The 18,018-nt window shown below is 37.2% G+C and overlaps 1 protein-coding gene across 1 annotated transcript in view; it reads left to right on the top strand.

The window, feature by feature from the left end:
- The window catches only part of TTBK2 (tau tubulin kinase 2), a 127,957-nt gene that overhangs the window by 36,060 nt on the left and 73,879 nt on the right, over window positions 1-18,018 (top strand). The window contains exon 3 of the mRNA XM_052646402.1: window positions 5,565-5,712. Coding sequence (XP_052502362.1) covers window positions 5,565-5,712 — 148 coding nt within the window. The remainder of the gene's footprint in view (window positions 1-5,564; window positions 5,713-18,018) is intronic.

Genomic DNA, 18,018 nt, shown 5'->3' with positions numbered 1-18,018 from the left:
TGCCTGTAGAATTTTCCGTAGTTTGGATTTTTTCTATTGTTTCCACATGGTGTTAATATGATTCTCTGTCTTGTGTATTTTATGTAAACTGTTGGTTATATAGACAGACTTGATTAGATCTGACTTCAGGTTTGTTTATTGAGGTAGGGGCTTCCCCCCGCCCCCCATAAAGGGTACTGTTAACTTTGGATGGGAGGCACATAATGTCTTATTGCCCATCATTTTGTTAACACTATTGATCATCATTGTCTAGGTCTGTTAATTCAAAGGGATGGCAGATTGGTGATATTCTGTCATTCCTTTATTCATTAGTTGAAGTACATCTATGAAGAGAAATTTTGCATCATTAACTATTTGATTACCCTGAGATATAGTTTGACTCGGAATACAGGATAAATGCTTGATTCTTTTTTAAATTTACCACTTTTCAAAGTAATAAATTGGTTCCATAGCATCTTCTGATGCTAATGAGAATCAAACCCCATACCCACCAGAGATGCTTAGAGGGCGCAAACATACCTTGTGTGCACCAGGACCCAGAGGCCCCACAGAGACTGAGGCATAACTGTGTTTGGATGTCTCCTGAGGAGGTCACAGAAAACTAACCAGTCTGATCACATCGACCACAGCCTTGTCTAATTCAGTGAAACTATGAGCCATACCATGTAGGGCCACCCATATGGACGGGTCATGGTGGAGAGTTCTGACAAAACACGGTTCACTGGAGAAGGGAATGGCAAACCACTTCAGTATTCTTTCTTTGAGAACCCCAAGAACAGTATGAAAAGGCAAAAAGATAGGACACTGAAAGATGAATTCCCTAGGTTGGTAGGTGCCCAATATGCTACCGGAGATCAGTGGAGAAATAAGTCCAGAAAGAATGAAGAGACAGAGCCAAAGCAAAAACAACACTCAGTTGTGGTTGTGACTGGTGATGGAAGTAAACTCCGATGCTGTAAAGAGTAATATTGTATAGGAACCTGGAATGTTAGGTCCATGAATCAAGGCAAATTGGAAGTGGTCAAACAGGAGATGGCAACAGTGAACATCGACATTTTAGCAATCAGTGAACTAAAATGGACTGGAATGGGTGAATTTAACTCAGATGACCATTATATCTACTACTGGGGGAAGAACGGAGTAGCCATCATAGTTAGCAAAAGAGTCCAGTCTTTTGGATGCAATCTCAAAAACAACAGAATGATCTCTGTTCATTTCCAAGGAAAACCATTCAGTGTCACAGTAATCCAAGTCTATGCCCTGACCAGTAATGCTGAGGAAGCTGAATTTGAACAGTTCTATGAAGACCTACAAGACCTCCTAAAAGTAACACCCGAAAAGGATGTCCTTTTCATTATAGGGGCCTGGAGTGCAACAGTAGGAAGTCAAGAAGTACCTGAAGTAATGGGCAAATTTGGCCTTGGAGTACAGAATGAAGCAGGGCAAAAGCTAACAGAGTTTTGCCAAGAGAATGCACTGGTCATAGCAAACACCGTCTTCCAACAACACAAGAGAAGACTCTATACATGGACATCATCAGATGGTCAACATTGAAAACAGATTGATTATATTCTTTGCAGCCAAAGAGAGAGAAGCTCTATATAGTCAGCAAAAAGAAGACTGGGAGCTGACTGTGGCTCAGATCATGACTCCTTATTGCCAAATTCAGACTTAAATTGAAGAAAATAAGGAAAACCGCCAAACCATTTAGGTATGACCTAAATCAAATCCCTTATGACACTTGAAGTGACAAGTTGATTAAAGGGATTAGATCTGATAGATAGAGTGCTTGAAGAACTATGGATGGAGGTTGGTGATATTGTACAGGAGGCACTGATCAAGACCATCACCAAGGAAAAGAAATGCAAAAAGGCAAAATGGTTGTCTGAGGAGGCCTTGCAAACAGCTATGAAAAGAAAAGTGAAAGGCATGGGAGAAAAGGAAAGATACACCTATTTGAATGCAGAGTTCCAAAGAATAGCAAGGAGAGATAAGAAGCCTTTCTCAGCCATCAATGCAAAGAAATAGAGGAAAACAATAGAATGGGAAAGACTAGAGATCTCTTCAAGAAAATTATAGATACCAAGGGAATATTTCATGCAAAGATGGGCTCAGTAAAGGACAGAAATAGTATAGACCTAACATAAGCAGAAGATATTAAGAAGAGGTGGCAAGAATACACATAAGAACTATACAAAAAAGATCTTCACGACCCAGATAATCACGATGGTGTGATCACCAGCCTACAGCCAGACATCCTGGAATGGGAAGTCAAGTGGGCCTTAGGAAGCATCACTACGAACAAAGCTAGTGGAGGGGATGGAATTCCAGTTGAGCTATTTCAAATCCTAAAGGATGATGCTGTGAAAGTGCTGCACTCAATATGCCAGCAAATTTGGAAGACTCAGCAGTAGCCACAGGACTGGAAAAGGTCAGCTTTCATTCTAATCCCAAAGAAAGGCAATGCCAAAGAATGCTCAAACTACTGCACAATTGCACTTATCTCACATGCTAGTAAAATAATGCTCAAAGTTCTCCAAGCCAGGCTGCAGCAGTATGTGAACCATGAACTTCCAGATGGTCAAGCTGGATTTAGAAAAGGTGGAGGAACCAGAGATCAAATTGCCAACATCCATCAGATCATGAAAAAAACAAGAGAGTTTCAGAAAAACATCTACTGCTTTATTGACTATGCCAGAGCCTTTGACTGTGTGGATCACAACAAACTGGAAAATTCTGAAAGAGATGGGAATACCAGATGACCTGACCTGCCTCCTGAGAAATCTGTATGCAGGTCAAGAAGCAACAGTTAGAACTGGACATGGAACAACAGACTGGTTCCAAATAGGAAAAGGAGTATGTCAAGGCTGTGTATTGTCACCCTGCTTATTTAACTTACATGCATAGTACATCATGAGAAATGCTGAGCTGGAAGAAGCAAAGTTAGAATCATGATTGCCGGGAGAAATATCAATAACTTCAGATATGCAGATGACACTACCCTTATGGCAGATAGCGAAGAGCCTCTTGATGAAAGTGAAAGTGGAGAGTGAAAAAGTTGGCTTAAAACTCAACATTCAGAAAACTAAGATCATGGCATCTGGTCCCATCACTTCATGGCAAATAGATGGGGAAACAATGGAAAAAGTGAAAGACTTTATTTTTCTGGACTCCAAAATTACTGCAGATGGTGACTTCATACATGAAATTAAAAGACGTTTGCTCCTTGGAAAAAAACCTATGACAAACCTAGACAATGTATTGAAAAGCAGAGACATGACTTTGCTGACAAAGGTCCGTCTAGTCAAAGCTATGGTTTTTCCAGTAGTCTTGTATGGATGTGAGAGTTGAACTATAAAGAAAGCTGAGTGCCAAAGAACTGATGCTTTTGAATTGTGGTGTTGGAGAAAACTCTTGAGAGTCCCTTGGACTGTAAGGAGATCCAACCAGTCCATCCGAAAGGAAATCAGTCCTGAATATTCATTGGAAGGACTGATGCTGAACCTGAAACTCCAATACTTTGGGCACCTGATGTGAAGAACTGACTCATTTGATAAGACCCTGATGCTGGGAAGGATTGAGGGCAGGAGGAGACAGGGACGACAGAGGAAAAGATGGTTGGATGTCATCACCGACTCGATGGACGTGAGTTTGAGTAAACTCTGGGAGTTGGTGATGGACAAGGAGGCCTGGCGTGTTCACACGACTGAGTGACTGAACTGAACTGAAAGTGAAAGTGAAGTTGCTGTCTTGTCCGACTCTTTGCGACCCCATGGACTGTAGCCCACCAGGCTCCTCCATCCATGGAATTCTCCAGGCAAGAATACTGGAGTTGGTTGCCATTTCCTTCTCCAGGGGATCTTCCCGATCCAGGGATCGAACCCAGGTCTCCCGCATTGCAGGCAGATGCTCTAACCTCTGAGCCACAAGGGAAACCCTGAAGAGAGCATCTTCTCAAAGTGACTAATGGAATTTAAAAAATTATAATTAAGAATTCATGGATTTAAGCATATTTCATGTGTTTCAGTCTGTTGTAGTTATCATTGCTATTGATGTTCAAATTGTCTCATTTGACTAAAGGGATTTCCTTCAAGTTGTCTCCTGAGTCTTTTTAACATGATTCTTATAGTCTTTTGATGGCTTCCTTGCCCTGGACTTGGAATCTGCTCTCTTTCTTCCAGTAAAGAAGCTATTTTTCTTTTAGATATATTTAAATATGTTTTATTGCTACCTGGTCTTCTGTTAACCAAAGCTTTGTTCCACTGGCAAGTTTAGCCAAGCTATTCAATTGTTTCCATAGTCTGTCAACAGATTGCAAAACGAAGATTATTCTTCTAGAAATAAAAATTTTGTTTTTATGGTACGGTGTTTTACTTATTAGGCAAAGCAGTAGACTTTGAAATTTTTCTTGAGTAAACAGGAAAGAACCTTGTCATCATCGTGGCTGGTGCAGGGAGATTCCAGCAGTTGGTAATCTTTAAGTCAGGCATGTGTGTGCTTTGGTGAGAGCTTTGTGTTAAGTGCTGTGGTAAAGGTCGGCCGTTCTCCATTAGACATATCAAAAGGTGATAAATGCAGCTATGCCTGGCATAGTTGCTCTGTCCTGACAACGAGAGCCAATATACATGTGGGGCATGTCTGCCAAATTTGAGTGACATAGTGGCCTCTTAGTAAAAAAAAAAAAATTACAGGCTCATTGTTGAGGATGGTGTTTTGGTTATCTGTTATTCATTGAGTTGGCCAGAAGATTCATTTGGATTTTTCTGTTACAGCTTATGGAAAAACCCAAGTGAAGTTTTTGACCAATCTAGTAACAAACTGCATCAAAATTTAGAGGCTCAAAACAATCATTTATTTTTATCACAGTCTTATGGATTAGGAGTTAACTAGATGGTTTTTATTTCTTACCCATGTGGCAACTAGCAAGCTTGAGCATTCAAGGGGCCACCTCCAAATGACTTCTTTAATGCCTTGGGGTCCCTAGTTCCCTTAACCCCAAGCTGCTGGCCCATTTTCTAGGACCTCTCTTCAGGGCTGTGTTCTGTGTAGCTATTCAGTGCCTCTGAGAGGAGGGTAAATGGTGCTGAGAGAACTGGGCTCTGGTGGCCTGTCCCTCCTCCAGCCTCCTCGCAGACACATCTCAGTCTGGTTCCAGAGGAGATTTCAGTTGGTAAAAAATGTTAAGGATTTAAAACATCTTCAAATGATTGCCTTAGAATTAGAACAGATCTGGTCATTGAGAGTTATATGTGGGAAGTGAAGCTTCAGATAACTGTGTCTTTTATGATGTTTCTGATGCTGGCTGTAGACCTAATTTTAAAATTGTTTGTGGCTGAAATAAATTCAGTACTTCTTGTGGACAAAGCTGTGGGAAAAAATTTTGACATTATTTCTAAGTATTCATTCTTGGCATATACTCAGTTAACAATATTGAGATCTTTTAGCATAAAATAGGGATAGTCAATTATATATTATTTTGTAAATATCAGAGATGAATCAACTTCTAATTAGAATCTTCTATTAATTGTGTGTGTGTGTGTGTTCCTATTTTATTTCCCATGCAGTTGAGGAAGATTGGGGGTGGGGGCTTTGGAGAAATTTACGATGCCTTGGACATGCTCACCAGGGAAAATGTTGCACTGAAGGTGGAATCAGCTCAACAACCAAAGCAAGTTCTGAAAATGGAGGTTGCTGTATTGAAAAAACTACAAGGTAAGCTGCTTTGTATGATATACCAAACAATTTATTATTATCTTTGAACATCAAGTTACATTCTTTATCAGTTGAATAGTCTGGTGTCAACTAAGTGTAACCATGCTGAACATTTTTCTCTTGGACATTTTATTGCTAGCTAGTAATTGTAGATATACTGATTGCTTAGAATAGTTAGATTTTGGGAATTTCTTTTCATGGTGAGTAAGGATAAGAGGGAGTGAATTACCTGAAACATTCTGCATTAGTGTTTGCATAATGTTTGTTATGGTAAAATTTACCTTTTTAAAAAATAAACATAAACACCTCTGAGTTGTTTCTTCTTGTGTTTTTGGATGTTAAACATGATTTAATCACATTAAGAAAGCTGCCTTCAAATCACACTGAAGGGTGAATAAAAAATAATAATATTTGTTGCATGTTGATTTCATTAGCTTCAATTTCATCAAATAACTCCTTTCTGGCCCTGGCCATCATTTTTGAGGTCCATGTTACTGCTTGAGTCTCTATTATTTTACCACAAGGATAAGTAACTTTTTTTCTGACATCATTCTAGTGATGTAAAACCCTTAATACGTGGCCAGTTTGATTCATCTTTGTATTTTCAGTTTATGACATAATCTGATATTACGGATATTTAAATATTTTTTCTGGATCAAAATTAAATAGAGGTGTGATTAGCACACTGAATGATCTTATTAAACTAGAGGGTTGATATTGCTATGGGACATTCATTAGTGTCTAAAGGAATTCAGTATTAACATACGGAGCAAAGGAAGTTGCTGTAATTGCTAGAAATAACTAGTTGGTAGAAATAACAAGGACAAAATGCTATGTAGCTTAGGACCCTCAGATTCACAGCTGTGTATTCTCTAGGGTGAATATGCTATCTTTGTGAATCACTGATGTTTGGAATTTTAGTAAATTAGTTTCTGTCAAGTTAATGAAATGTGTATTATGTATTCTGGCAGCATCTATTGTTTTAATCACTGCCCTTTGCCTTAAGCTTTCTCATTGCCCCAAGTTTCTCTACTAATTGACTCATTTTTTTTTTAGAGTATGATGCTAATACAGTTATAAATCTGTTTAATAGTTGTTTTTAGGCCAAACTTAGCTTTCCCAAAACATGGGAAGTCAGGAAGACAGTGGATAGATCAGCACCCATTGTAACTACTTGAAAAAATAGATGATTAGAGAAGGAAGAATAGAGAAAAGGATGGTGCTCTCTTTTCCTCACCTTTTCTGCTCTTCCATGTTTATTTTGAGCTGTTTGCATCTCAGTGATACGAACAAACAGGTGCAGCTAGAGCTATCTCTTCCTGGCTTGCACAGATCCCAAGTTATCTGTTTTACTCTCAGCCAAGTCCATATTATGTTAATATCAGCAAGTATGTTAGTATCAGCTTGGCTTGGACAGTGCTGCTTCACCTGTCTTTCTCCTACTTGGTCCCAAGGAAATGCTTCCAGATGAGGCAGAATACAGCTTTATAGCCCTTTCAGTAAGTTCTCCTGCCTATTTTGGCCATGGTTTAGTCAGGATTCTATGCAATAAAGCTTAAAGAACAGTTTAGTACCTTTTAATGGGTGAATTGGAGATCCTTGGATGCTGAGTCTCTCCTTTCCTTCTTATTTCATCTTTCATACTATTACCTAAAATGTTTTTCTTACCTGTTTTTAGTTCCTCGGAACTTTTCTCTTTCCAAAATAAAATAGTTTTTTTTTTATCTTTTGGTTTGTATTTCAATGAACAGCCCTTCGCTTTCTTTTCTTGGCTTTCTAACCATGCCTTCTGGATACTTAAGCCTCATAACTTCTTTTTGTTGAAGGTGCTTCGGAATCTAGACCCTTTGAGAACCTTTTAATGAAGCTGAACTTCTTGTTCCTGCCTGTCTGTTGTCATAATGATTTTCTTACTCAGTGACCCCAATAAAAAGGAGGCTATATGTGTAAGGAAAAGGTATATAACCAGAGGTTAGCCCTTTATAGGACTGGTTGGTTTAAAATTGTTGTTCAGTTTTTGATAACTGGTATAGGATTTATTTCTTTTTAACATAAAATGATACTTTGTGATGAATTTAGCCTGAACCCTAAGTTTTGTTCCTTTTAATAAATCAGTCCCCCTTTTCAAAATTCTCATTATTTCTTTTCCTGAATTCCTTCCATTCTCCTTTTTCTCTGTCTTTTCCTGTACTTCACAATTCTAGATTTCCTCAGCTCATGCATAATTCTCATTACTAGCATATTCCTTTCTCATTGGCCCTAAAGTGTGAAGGCCTTAACATTTTGCTGGAAATAATAAAAATTTGCCAGACACTGCTTTGTAAGAACTTTGTTGATGATTAATGGTTTTGTGAGTGCATTAATTTATATTTATTGGAACATAGAAAGTCTTGGTCACTTATTCCCTACCAAAAAAAAAAAAAGAATGATATGAGAATATATTAGAGGTAGTTTATGTTAAACATTAGGAAAATTTGGGAGAATCTATATTATTGAAAAAGTGAAATAATAACACTGTGGAAACTCTGCAGGTGACCAGTTTTAAGAATGGATTGGAGAAGAAGCTCATGTTCCAGTTTTTCTTTTTTTTTCTTTAATTAGTAGACTTTACTTTTTTAGAACTGCTTCAGGTTTATAGGAAAAACTGAGTGGAAGTTCAGAATCCCCATCTACAGTTTCCTCTGTTATTAACATCTTGCATTAGTGTAGTATGTTTATTACAGTTGGTGAAACAGTATTGATACATTATTGTTAACTGAAGTCCATAATTTACATTAGGGAATTCCTTTATTAATAACATAAACACTGTAGTCTTAAACACCTGAGAAAATTATTTCTCAATACCATATAAAATCTAGCAGCCAGTATTTAATTTCCCCTATTGTCTTAAAAATACTCTTTACATTGAGCTATTCAAATAAAGATTCACGTGCATGGTAAGCACTTTGCATTTAGTTGACATCTCTCTTAAGTATCTCTTAATTTACATTCCCCCCTCCTCTTTTTTTTTTTTTTAATTTTGGCATTGCTGTTTGCTGAGAACTGAAGTTCTTAATTTGCTAGAGCAGTCCACATCTGGATTTGGCTGATTGCATCCTTGTAGTGTTAACATGTTCCTCTATCCTCCACGTTTCCTGTGAACTTGTAGTTAGACCTAGTGGCTCGAAGAAATCCATATTGTTATTGTTGCTGATGGAGTACATTGTCTTCATCCATTGTTTCCATAGTGGTTGCAAAATATTTCTGATTCTTTTATTCCTTCCAAATTTCTGAATTGGAATTATTCTACAGAGTAGAATTTTATTTCATCAGCCATTTGTTTCTCCTGAAATGATAGTTACTACAAGAAGGGCAGGATAAAGACCTGATTTTTTTTCCTGTTTACTTACCAATTTTCAAAATAACAAGTGCCCTTATGTGAGTAGTGAGCTGTTTTTCTGTTTTGAGTATCACTATGAGATCATGGATTTTTCTATGTTTTCTTTCAATCCATTGCAGTTATTATTCTTTTTACGCTAAAATTTCCACTTCTTTTGACTGGTGGAAGCCCTTTTAAATTGGCTGCTTGTCCTCCTGATGTTACTTTAGTGTTCTTTTATATCATTAGCTTACTGGCACAGTACATGTCCCAGGCTTTCCTTGAACTTTCCCTGCACCAGAGTTGGAATCAGGAACCCTTTTTCTCCAAGAAACCTTTATATTGGGGAAAACATTGAGATCATAGTGTGGGGACTAGGACACCAATTGCTATTGGACCAACACACTTCTTTCAGTGGGTTTTAATATTACTAGATATTGCCTAGTTTATTCTTATATGCACTTTTCAATTTGTTTACATTGTTTATTTTAGGCAAAATGTATTTTGTACATTTAAACTTGACATACTGTGCTTAGTAGCAGAATGATAGTAGAAAGTAGCTTTGTATTTTGTGATACTATACATTTGTAAATGGAGTTGTGGGAGAATAGGATAGCATTAACTCTTCTATTTCTGGTTATCATTTTAATAAATTATTTTTTTGGTAAGAAAAAGAATTATTAAGATTCTGGAATAATTTGTTAAAGAGTGTTATAAATACTAGTTGGTAAAGTCATCTTTGGGTGACTAAGGTTTAGATTCTCAAAACCATGTTATATAGATGTTTAGTTCTTCATTGTTACAAGAGACAGTCACTTGGATCTTCCAGAAAATGGTTTATATTTGGTTTTGAAGTTTTTGGTTTTTTTTTTAATTTTTGCATATAGGTGGTGTGATATGGAAATTCAGAATATTATAAAATGACTAAAATTTATCCTCAGATCTTTTCATCAAAGGAAGTCTTCCTAGGATCTTGAGAAGTTTATATTTTGTTTACTTGCTTCCAGTTGAAACAAGTCATCTCTGACTCTTGTGACCCCATGGACTGTAGCCTGCTGGGCTTCTTTGTCCATGGGATTTCCCAAGCAAGAATATTGGAGTGGATTGCCATTTCCTTCTACACACACACACACACACACACACACACACACACCAGTAATCCTTGTGTCTTCCCTCCATGATGTGTTTAATAAAGTTTGTTTTACTTCCATTTCCTTCTATAGACACACACACCCCACTGATCCTTACATATCTTCCCTCTATGATGTATTCAATCTAATGAAGTTTGTTGTACTTCCATTTCCTTCTACACACACACACGCACACACACATCACTAATCCTTATGTGTCTTACCACTATGATGTGTTCAATCTAATGAAGTTTGTTGAACTTAAAACTAGAAATTTGCTCAGCCTTTCTATCCCATTTTAGCTCTTCATGCTGTAAATGATCAATATCATCTTATCTCTTGTGCCTTTTCAAAGCACTAAATTAAGTAAAACTGAGGTTTTTCTCTTTATATATTACCTTGGATGAGAAAGTAGTTAATTTAAAGCCTCTTTAAATGTTTAAACATTTTTCTCCTCTAGATCCTCTAAAAGCAAGTAAAGATCCTATTGATATCAAGTAAAGTAAATACCACTGTTATAACCAAGTAATTTTTTTTCTCAGTTGAACTAGGAATTTTTCTTGCCCCATATAAATGCAGGGAAAAACTGTTTTTTCTTACAGCCCAAAAAGAGATTGTGATTTTTGTTTTGACTTGTAGGAACTTTTTTTTAAACCCTGGAATATTGGTCCTGGATTTTATTTTTGCTTTGGAGACTGCAGAGCACAAGCTGGAAGTTGAGATGAAAGGTTACTACTACAGAAGATCAGCTCTGCCTCTTCTGCCTTCCCTGCTTGAAGTCTGTAGCTACTGCTGTAAAATGTGACTCCTTTCTTCCCCCAGTATAAGAATATAAGAAATACGTGATTTCTGGATTAGACCCCCTGATCTGTTCAGTATAGAATGTCTGTGAAAGTTATTCCAAATTTGCTTGCCCTACTGAGTTTCTGTTCCATCAGTTCAGTTCAGTTCAGTCACTCAGTCGTGTCTGCCTCTTTGCAACACCATGAACTGTAGCATGCCAGGCTTCCCTGTCTATCATCAACTCCCGGAGTCCACCCAAACCCATGTCCGTTGAGTTGGTGATGCCATCCAACCATCTCATCCTCTGTTGTCCCCTTCTCCTCCTGCCCTCAATCTTTCCCAACATCAGGGTCTTTTCCAGTGAGTCAGCTCTTTGCATGAAGTGGCAAAAGTATTGGAGTTTCAGCTTCAACATCAGTCCTTCCAATGAACACCCAGGATTTATCTCCTAGGGATGGACTGGTTGGATCTCCTTGCAGTCCAAGGGACTCTCAAGAGTCTTCTCCAACACCACAGTTCAAATGCATCAATTCTTCGGCGCTAAGCTTTCTTTATAGTCCAACTCTCACATCCGTACATGACTACTGGAAAAACCATAGCCTTGACTAGACGGACCTTTGTTGGCAAAGTAACGTCTCTGCTTTTGAATATGCTGTCTAGGTTGGTCATAACTTTCCTTCCAAGTGTAAGTGTCTTTTAATTTCATGGCTGCTATCACCATCTGCAGTGATTTTGGAGCCCAGAGAAATAAAGTCAGCCACTGTTTCCCCATCTATCTGCCATGAAGTGATAGGACCAGATGCCATGATCTTAGTTTTCTGAATGTTGAGCTTTAAGCCAGCTTTTTCACTCGCCTATTTCACTTTCATCAAGAGGCTGTTTAGTTCTTCACTTTCTGCCATAAGGGTGGTGTCATCTGCATATCTGAGGTTATTGAGATTTCTCCCGGCAATCTTGATGCCAGCTTGTGCTTCATCCAGCCCAGTGTTTCTCATGATGTACTCTGCATGTAAGTTAAATAAGCAGGGTGACAATGTACAGCTTTGACATACTCCTTTTCCTCTTTGGAACCAGTCTATTGTTCCGTGTCCAGTTCTAACTGTTGCTTCCTGACCTGCATACAGATTTCTCAAGAGGCAGGTCAGGTGATCTGGTATTCCCATCTCTTTCAGAATTTTCCACAGTTTATTGTGATCCACACAGTCAAAGGCTTTGGCATAGTCAATAAAGCAGAAATAGAATGTTTTTCTGGAACTCTCTTGCTTTTTCTATGATCCAGTGGATGTTGGCAATTTGATCTCTGGTTCCTCTGCCTTTTCTAAAACCAGCTTGAACATCTGGAAGTTCACGGTTCATGTATTGCTGTAGCCTGGCTTGGAGAATTTTGAGCATTCCTTTACTAGCGTGTGAGATGAGTGCAATTGTGCAGTAGTTTGAGCATTCTTTGGCATTGCCTTTCTTTGGGATTGGAATGAAAACTGACCTTTTTCGGTCCTGTGGCCACTGCCAAGTTTTCCAAATTTGCTGACATATTGAGTGCAGCACTTTCACAGCATCATCTTTTAGGATTTGAAATAGCTCAACTGGAATTCCATCCCCTCCACTAGTTTTGCTTGTAGTGATACTTCCTAAGGCCCACTTGACTTTCCATTCCAGGATGTCTGGCTCTAGGTGAGTGATCACACCATCGTGATTATCTGGGTCGTGAAGGTCTTTTTTGTACAGTTCTTGTGCGTATTCTTGCCACCTCTTCTTAATATCTTCTGCTTCTGTAGGTCCCTACCATTTCTGTCCTTTATTGAGCCCATCTTTGCATAAAATATTCCCTTGGTATTTCTAGTTTTCTTGACAAGATCTCTAGTCTTTCCCATTCTGTTGTTTTCCTCTATTTCTTTGCATTGATGGCTGAGGAAGGCTTTCTTATCTCTCCTTGCTGTTCTTTGGAACTCTGCAGTCAAATGGGCTTTTTGCTTCCCTTCTTCTGTGCCATCAGATATGGGTATGTTAGAAGATCTCAAATAACTTCTTTTGTGAGAGAGCATAGTAGTCAGACTCTGGGACCTAAAGATTAGAGATCACAAGTTACCCCTCATTACATCTTTTAATCTCTTAAAAACCTTTCATCTGCCATTTTGTTCATTTTACCTAGTAATTTTTTCCCCTTAAAGTAACTTTTGTTTGCCCTAGTTAAGGTTTATCTTTCCTAACGAGGGGTGTTAGGAGGTCAGTGAGAACTTCAGCTGTTCAACCTGTCCATTTAAGTATATCCCAACTTGGAAGATTTAGCTTCGTCTGGCATTTTAAGGATTTGTTTATTCATTTACTCTATTTGGGTTTAAGAAGTAGAGTAGGTCTAGATTATTTAAAGGAGCAGAGATTAATTTCCTTGAAAGATAATATAATATATAGAAATATACATCTTTATATGTGCTTTATATGCACAAAGAAAGTCTGCAGTTGTATAGAACTCAAGAAGCCATTGAGCCATTGGGAATGGCTATGTTTGTGTATTGGAATTAGAGGGACCAGGAAAGGAGAGACTCTTTTCCCTTGATACCCTTCAGTGCTTAAGAAATTGAGAAAAATATGCAAACGTTTCTTTTTATAGCAAAAGTATAATTAAATGATAATAAAAAATATCTTTAAAATCCATTCTTTATCTTTTCTCAAATTTCTAAATGCTTGAAAATACCTGGTAAATTTGTGCAGTATAGTGTAGTGTAATTAAAATCAGCTGTTTTCTGTTGTGACCCTTCTTTATAAATGATTAATAACATTATTTGTAAGAAGATCTGTAACTGTGTTTGAGTGCTTACTATATGCTAGGAACAGTGCTACTGAATGCTAGGCTCATACATATCTTATTTTAATGTCTTATATCTATATCATAACTTTTGCATATGTTCTCCTATTTTTTTTTACAACCCTTTTTAAAAGTGTAAATGATCATGGTAAAAGAATTTAAAATCAAACAGAAGAATACTGTAAAAAGTAAAAGTTTTTTTCCCTTAGCCCTTTCACTCTCCTCTCTAACCACTATTACTGGTTTCTTGTTTTTTTTCCAGAAACATTCAATACATATTTAATCTATCCATTTGTCTACATACATGAATATATACATATATATTATATAGAATCATAATAAGATATAAATTAATATCATCATATGATTTGGCTTCCCTGGTGGCTCAGAGGTTAAAGCATCTGCCTGCAATTCAGGAGACCTGGGTTTGATCCCTGGGTCGGGAAGATCCCCTGGAGAAGGAAATGGCAACCCACTCCAGTATTCTTGCCTGGAGAATCCCATGGACGGAGGAGCCTGGTGGGCTACAGTCCACAGGGTCGCAAAGAGTCGGACACGACTGAGCGACTTCACTTACACTTTCACTTTCAATCATATGATTTAAGGATATATATGATATATAATTTATATATATAATCATTTGATTATATATGACACGTAATCGTAACATTGTATGTGTGCGTGCATGTCTATATGTGCATGTGTGTGTATAAAATCTCCCTCCCTACTCATAACCCCCAACCACATGTGGAATCATACTGTATATACTGTTCTCCAACTTGATGAGACCCCCCCCTTAGAGTCAGACAATAAGATTCATTTTCTATGCACTTTTATGTTCTTCAGAGGAGTCATCCTTCAAGAAAATCATGTCACTCCCTAGCCATTGCTAAAACACTTAAGGGCCTTCCTTTACTTTCTTTATACCCACTTTAACATGGCATACAAAACTTTGAATTGATATCTGCCTGCTTTTCTATACTGTTTTCTTGAAACTGTTGGGCTTACACTTAGTGTTGGTCATCCTGAACTATTTTTCAATTTCTTTAACACTTTATAGCTTCTTAAGTGCACTTGGCTTCCTCTGAGTCATACTTTCAATAAATCTTTTTTTTTCCTTCTTTTAAAAATGTTATAACAGTCCTAGTAATCACAAAAATCCACAGGTAAAATAAGATTTAGAGAAGTAAAGCAAAGTATAATTAAGAACTTCACTTTTTTCCTAATAATTGAATAGCCAAAAGTATATATGCTTAAAATAATGTGATCCTGTTAAGTTGCTTGTTCCCTTTTCCTCAGTAAGATTATTACAGGATTTATTTATTTTAAAATTTTAATTTCTTATGATCAAATTTAACAAGTAGTTGAGTCAATCAGTTCTACAAAGTTTGTTATGAGAAGCAGTAGTCCAGGTTCTGGTTCCAGATAAGATGGAGTAAGCACACTTCACCCTGTCTTTCCCACTGAATGCAGCTGTAAGACCTGGACAGAATGCTTGGAGTGGCTATTTGAGGACTCTGAAAATAAATAGTAGGAGGCAGATTGGGGAAGAAGACCAGAATTCAAAGTACTACTGAACCGTCGGTGAGTTTACCATTTTTTTTCTTCCAGTATGCCCCAGCCTGAACTTAATGTATCCTGAAACTTGGACGTGAGCATTATTAACATGGACAGAAAAAGCACCAGGAGAATCCCATTAGTTTTGACCCAAGGAAGAGGAAAGACGTCTCCTAATACTCAGAATGTGGCAATCCCACATTCTTCTCTTTTTTCTTTTTTTCCCCCCTTTTTCTTCATTCTCTTGCACCCCAGGCCTCAAGCAACCCTGGGCAGTGGCATCAGTGGGGCAGGCAGGAGCCTGAATCTCAGAAGGATAGGAACCTGCCTCTCAGATTGGAGGAGCTGTGGTCTCAAGAGAGTGGGGCAAGTCCCACTGCTTTCGTTTCCCTTTGCTCTTCTGTTGCTTGGCCCTGATGTGGGCATGGTTATGGGAAGTATATGGAAGAATGGGGCTAATGAAGCCCCAGCTTTCTGCAGGAAGGCTGGAAAAGGGAAGCCCCAGGAATCCAGAGAATTACAGGTGAATGAGAAGCTTGGGAAAGTGACCACTTAAAATTGCTCACAGACTCCTGAGCTGACTTCCAAGCTGTGCGTGCTTGAGTGTGATCCTGAACAGCACATTGAGGACCAAATTATGGGATAGACCACTCCCAAGCCCCAAACTGGACACTGCGTGGGACAGTTATGGAACACACTCAGTATGACTTCAAAGGCTTTGCACACTAAACTGATATTGGAAATGCAGGCTACAGAAGGATGGTCAGAACTTGAAGTGTGAACCCAGCTGGGTCAATTACTGGCTAAAATACAAACACCAGCACTCTTGGTGGGACTTAAATAGGAGCCAGATTCTCATAAGATTATATTCAAAATGTCCAGAATACAATCTTGGATTACTCAGCTTAAAAAGAACCTGTGAAATCTGCACTCACTTGGGAAAAGGCAGAAAAGAGATACCAGTGCCAGGATCACAGATGTTAAAATTATCTCAAAAAAACTTAAAATCAGATATTATGACCATATTCTAGGAATGAGTGGGAAGATAGAAAGTCTCAGCAAAGAAATAGAAGATGTAAAGAAGAACTAAATGGAAATTTTAGAACTGAGAAATATAATAATGGAAATGAAAAGCTCACTGAACGGGCTGACTAGCAGAGAGGACATGACATAATAAGTCAGTGAAGTTAAATAAATAGAAATGATCCAATTTGAAGAACAGAGAAAAAAATAAATAAGCACCTCAGAAACCTTGAAACTCTTATAAGGTCTAACATTTGTGTTGTCAGAGACCCAGAATGTGCAGATAATGGTTCTGGTATGGCAAAAATATTTGAAGAAATAATGACATACTGATTAGAAAGGAGGAAATAAAACTCTCTCTATTTATGCAGATAGCATGATTATATATTTATAAAATCCCAAGGAATCCAGAAAAAATTAACTGGAATACATGAGTTTAATAAGTGGTTCAAGGTCACCTCACACACAAAAAATCATATTTCTGTGTACTAGCAATAAATAATTTAAAATGGAATATTAAAAAATCCATTTATAGTAGCTCTCCCAAAATGAAATACTTAGGTATCAATATAGCAAAATATGTATGAGAGCTTTATGGTGAAAATGTAAAATCCTTATTTTTAAAACTTCTTTAATTTTTATTTATTTAAAAAATTTATTTATTTTTAATTGAGAATAATTGCTTTATAGTATTGTGTTGGTTTCTGCCAAACATTAACATGAATCAGCTATAGGTATACATATGTCCCCTCCTAATTTATTTTTTAAAAAGAGAATTTAAATAAATAGAAAGACATGTTGTATTCATGAATTGGAGAATTCACTATACTTAAGACATCAATTTTCCTCAAGTTGATTTATAGATTTGAAGCAATAACAATAACAACAACACTGGTTGTCATGATAGAGAAACCGATTTTAGAATTTTTATAGAAAGGCAGAGGACCTAGAATATCTAAAACAATTAAAAAAAAGAAAAATGTTGGAAAAATCAAGCTACATGATTTTAAAATTTAGTACAAAGTTACCACAGTCAAAACTGTAGTGAAGGAATAGACATACAGATCACAGAACTAGAATAGATTCCAGCAGTAGACTCATATAAATGTGGCCAATAATGTTTAACAAAGTTGCAAAGTGGAAAAATAATAGCACTTTTGATAAATGGTGTTAGAACAGTGGGACATCCAAATACCAAAATAGTGAACCTTGACCTAAACTACACACATTACACATAAATGAACTTGAAAAGCACCACACATCCAAATGTGAACTATAAACCTATACAGTTTTTAGAAGCAAACACAGAAAATCTTTGTGAGCTGGCTATAGGCAAGAAGTTCTTTCACATGACACCAAAATCATGATTGAAAAGAAGAAGCTGATGAATTGGACTGAATCAAATTAAGTAATTTGCTTGTGAAGACACTATTAAGAGAATGAAAAGACAGATTATAGACCAGGAGAAAATACTTACAAATCACATATCTGCAAAGGACTTATATTCTGAATATTTAAAAACTTCAAAACTCAACAATAAGAAAATAATCCAATTAAAAATCTTTAATAGGCTTTGGGAGAGGATATAGAGTGGAAAATCAGCTCAGCAAAAGATGCTTAGAATCATTAGCCATTTTGTTTTTCTTCAGTTG

The sequence above is a fragment of the Budorcas taxicolor genome, chromosome 10 (genome assembly GCF_023091745.1).
Source record: "Budorcas taxicolor isolate Tak-1 chromosome 10, Takin1.1, whole genome shotgun sequence".
Lineage (NCBI taxonomy): Eukaryota > Metazoa > Chordata > Mammalia > Artiodactyla > Bovidae > Budorcas > Budorcas taxicolor.
The sequence above is the reverse complement of the archived record's forward strand: the minus strand, read 5'-3'. Positions and strand labels throughout refer to the sequence as shown.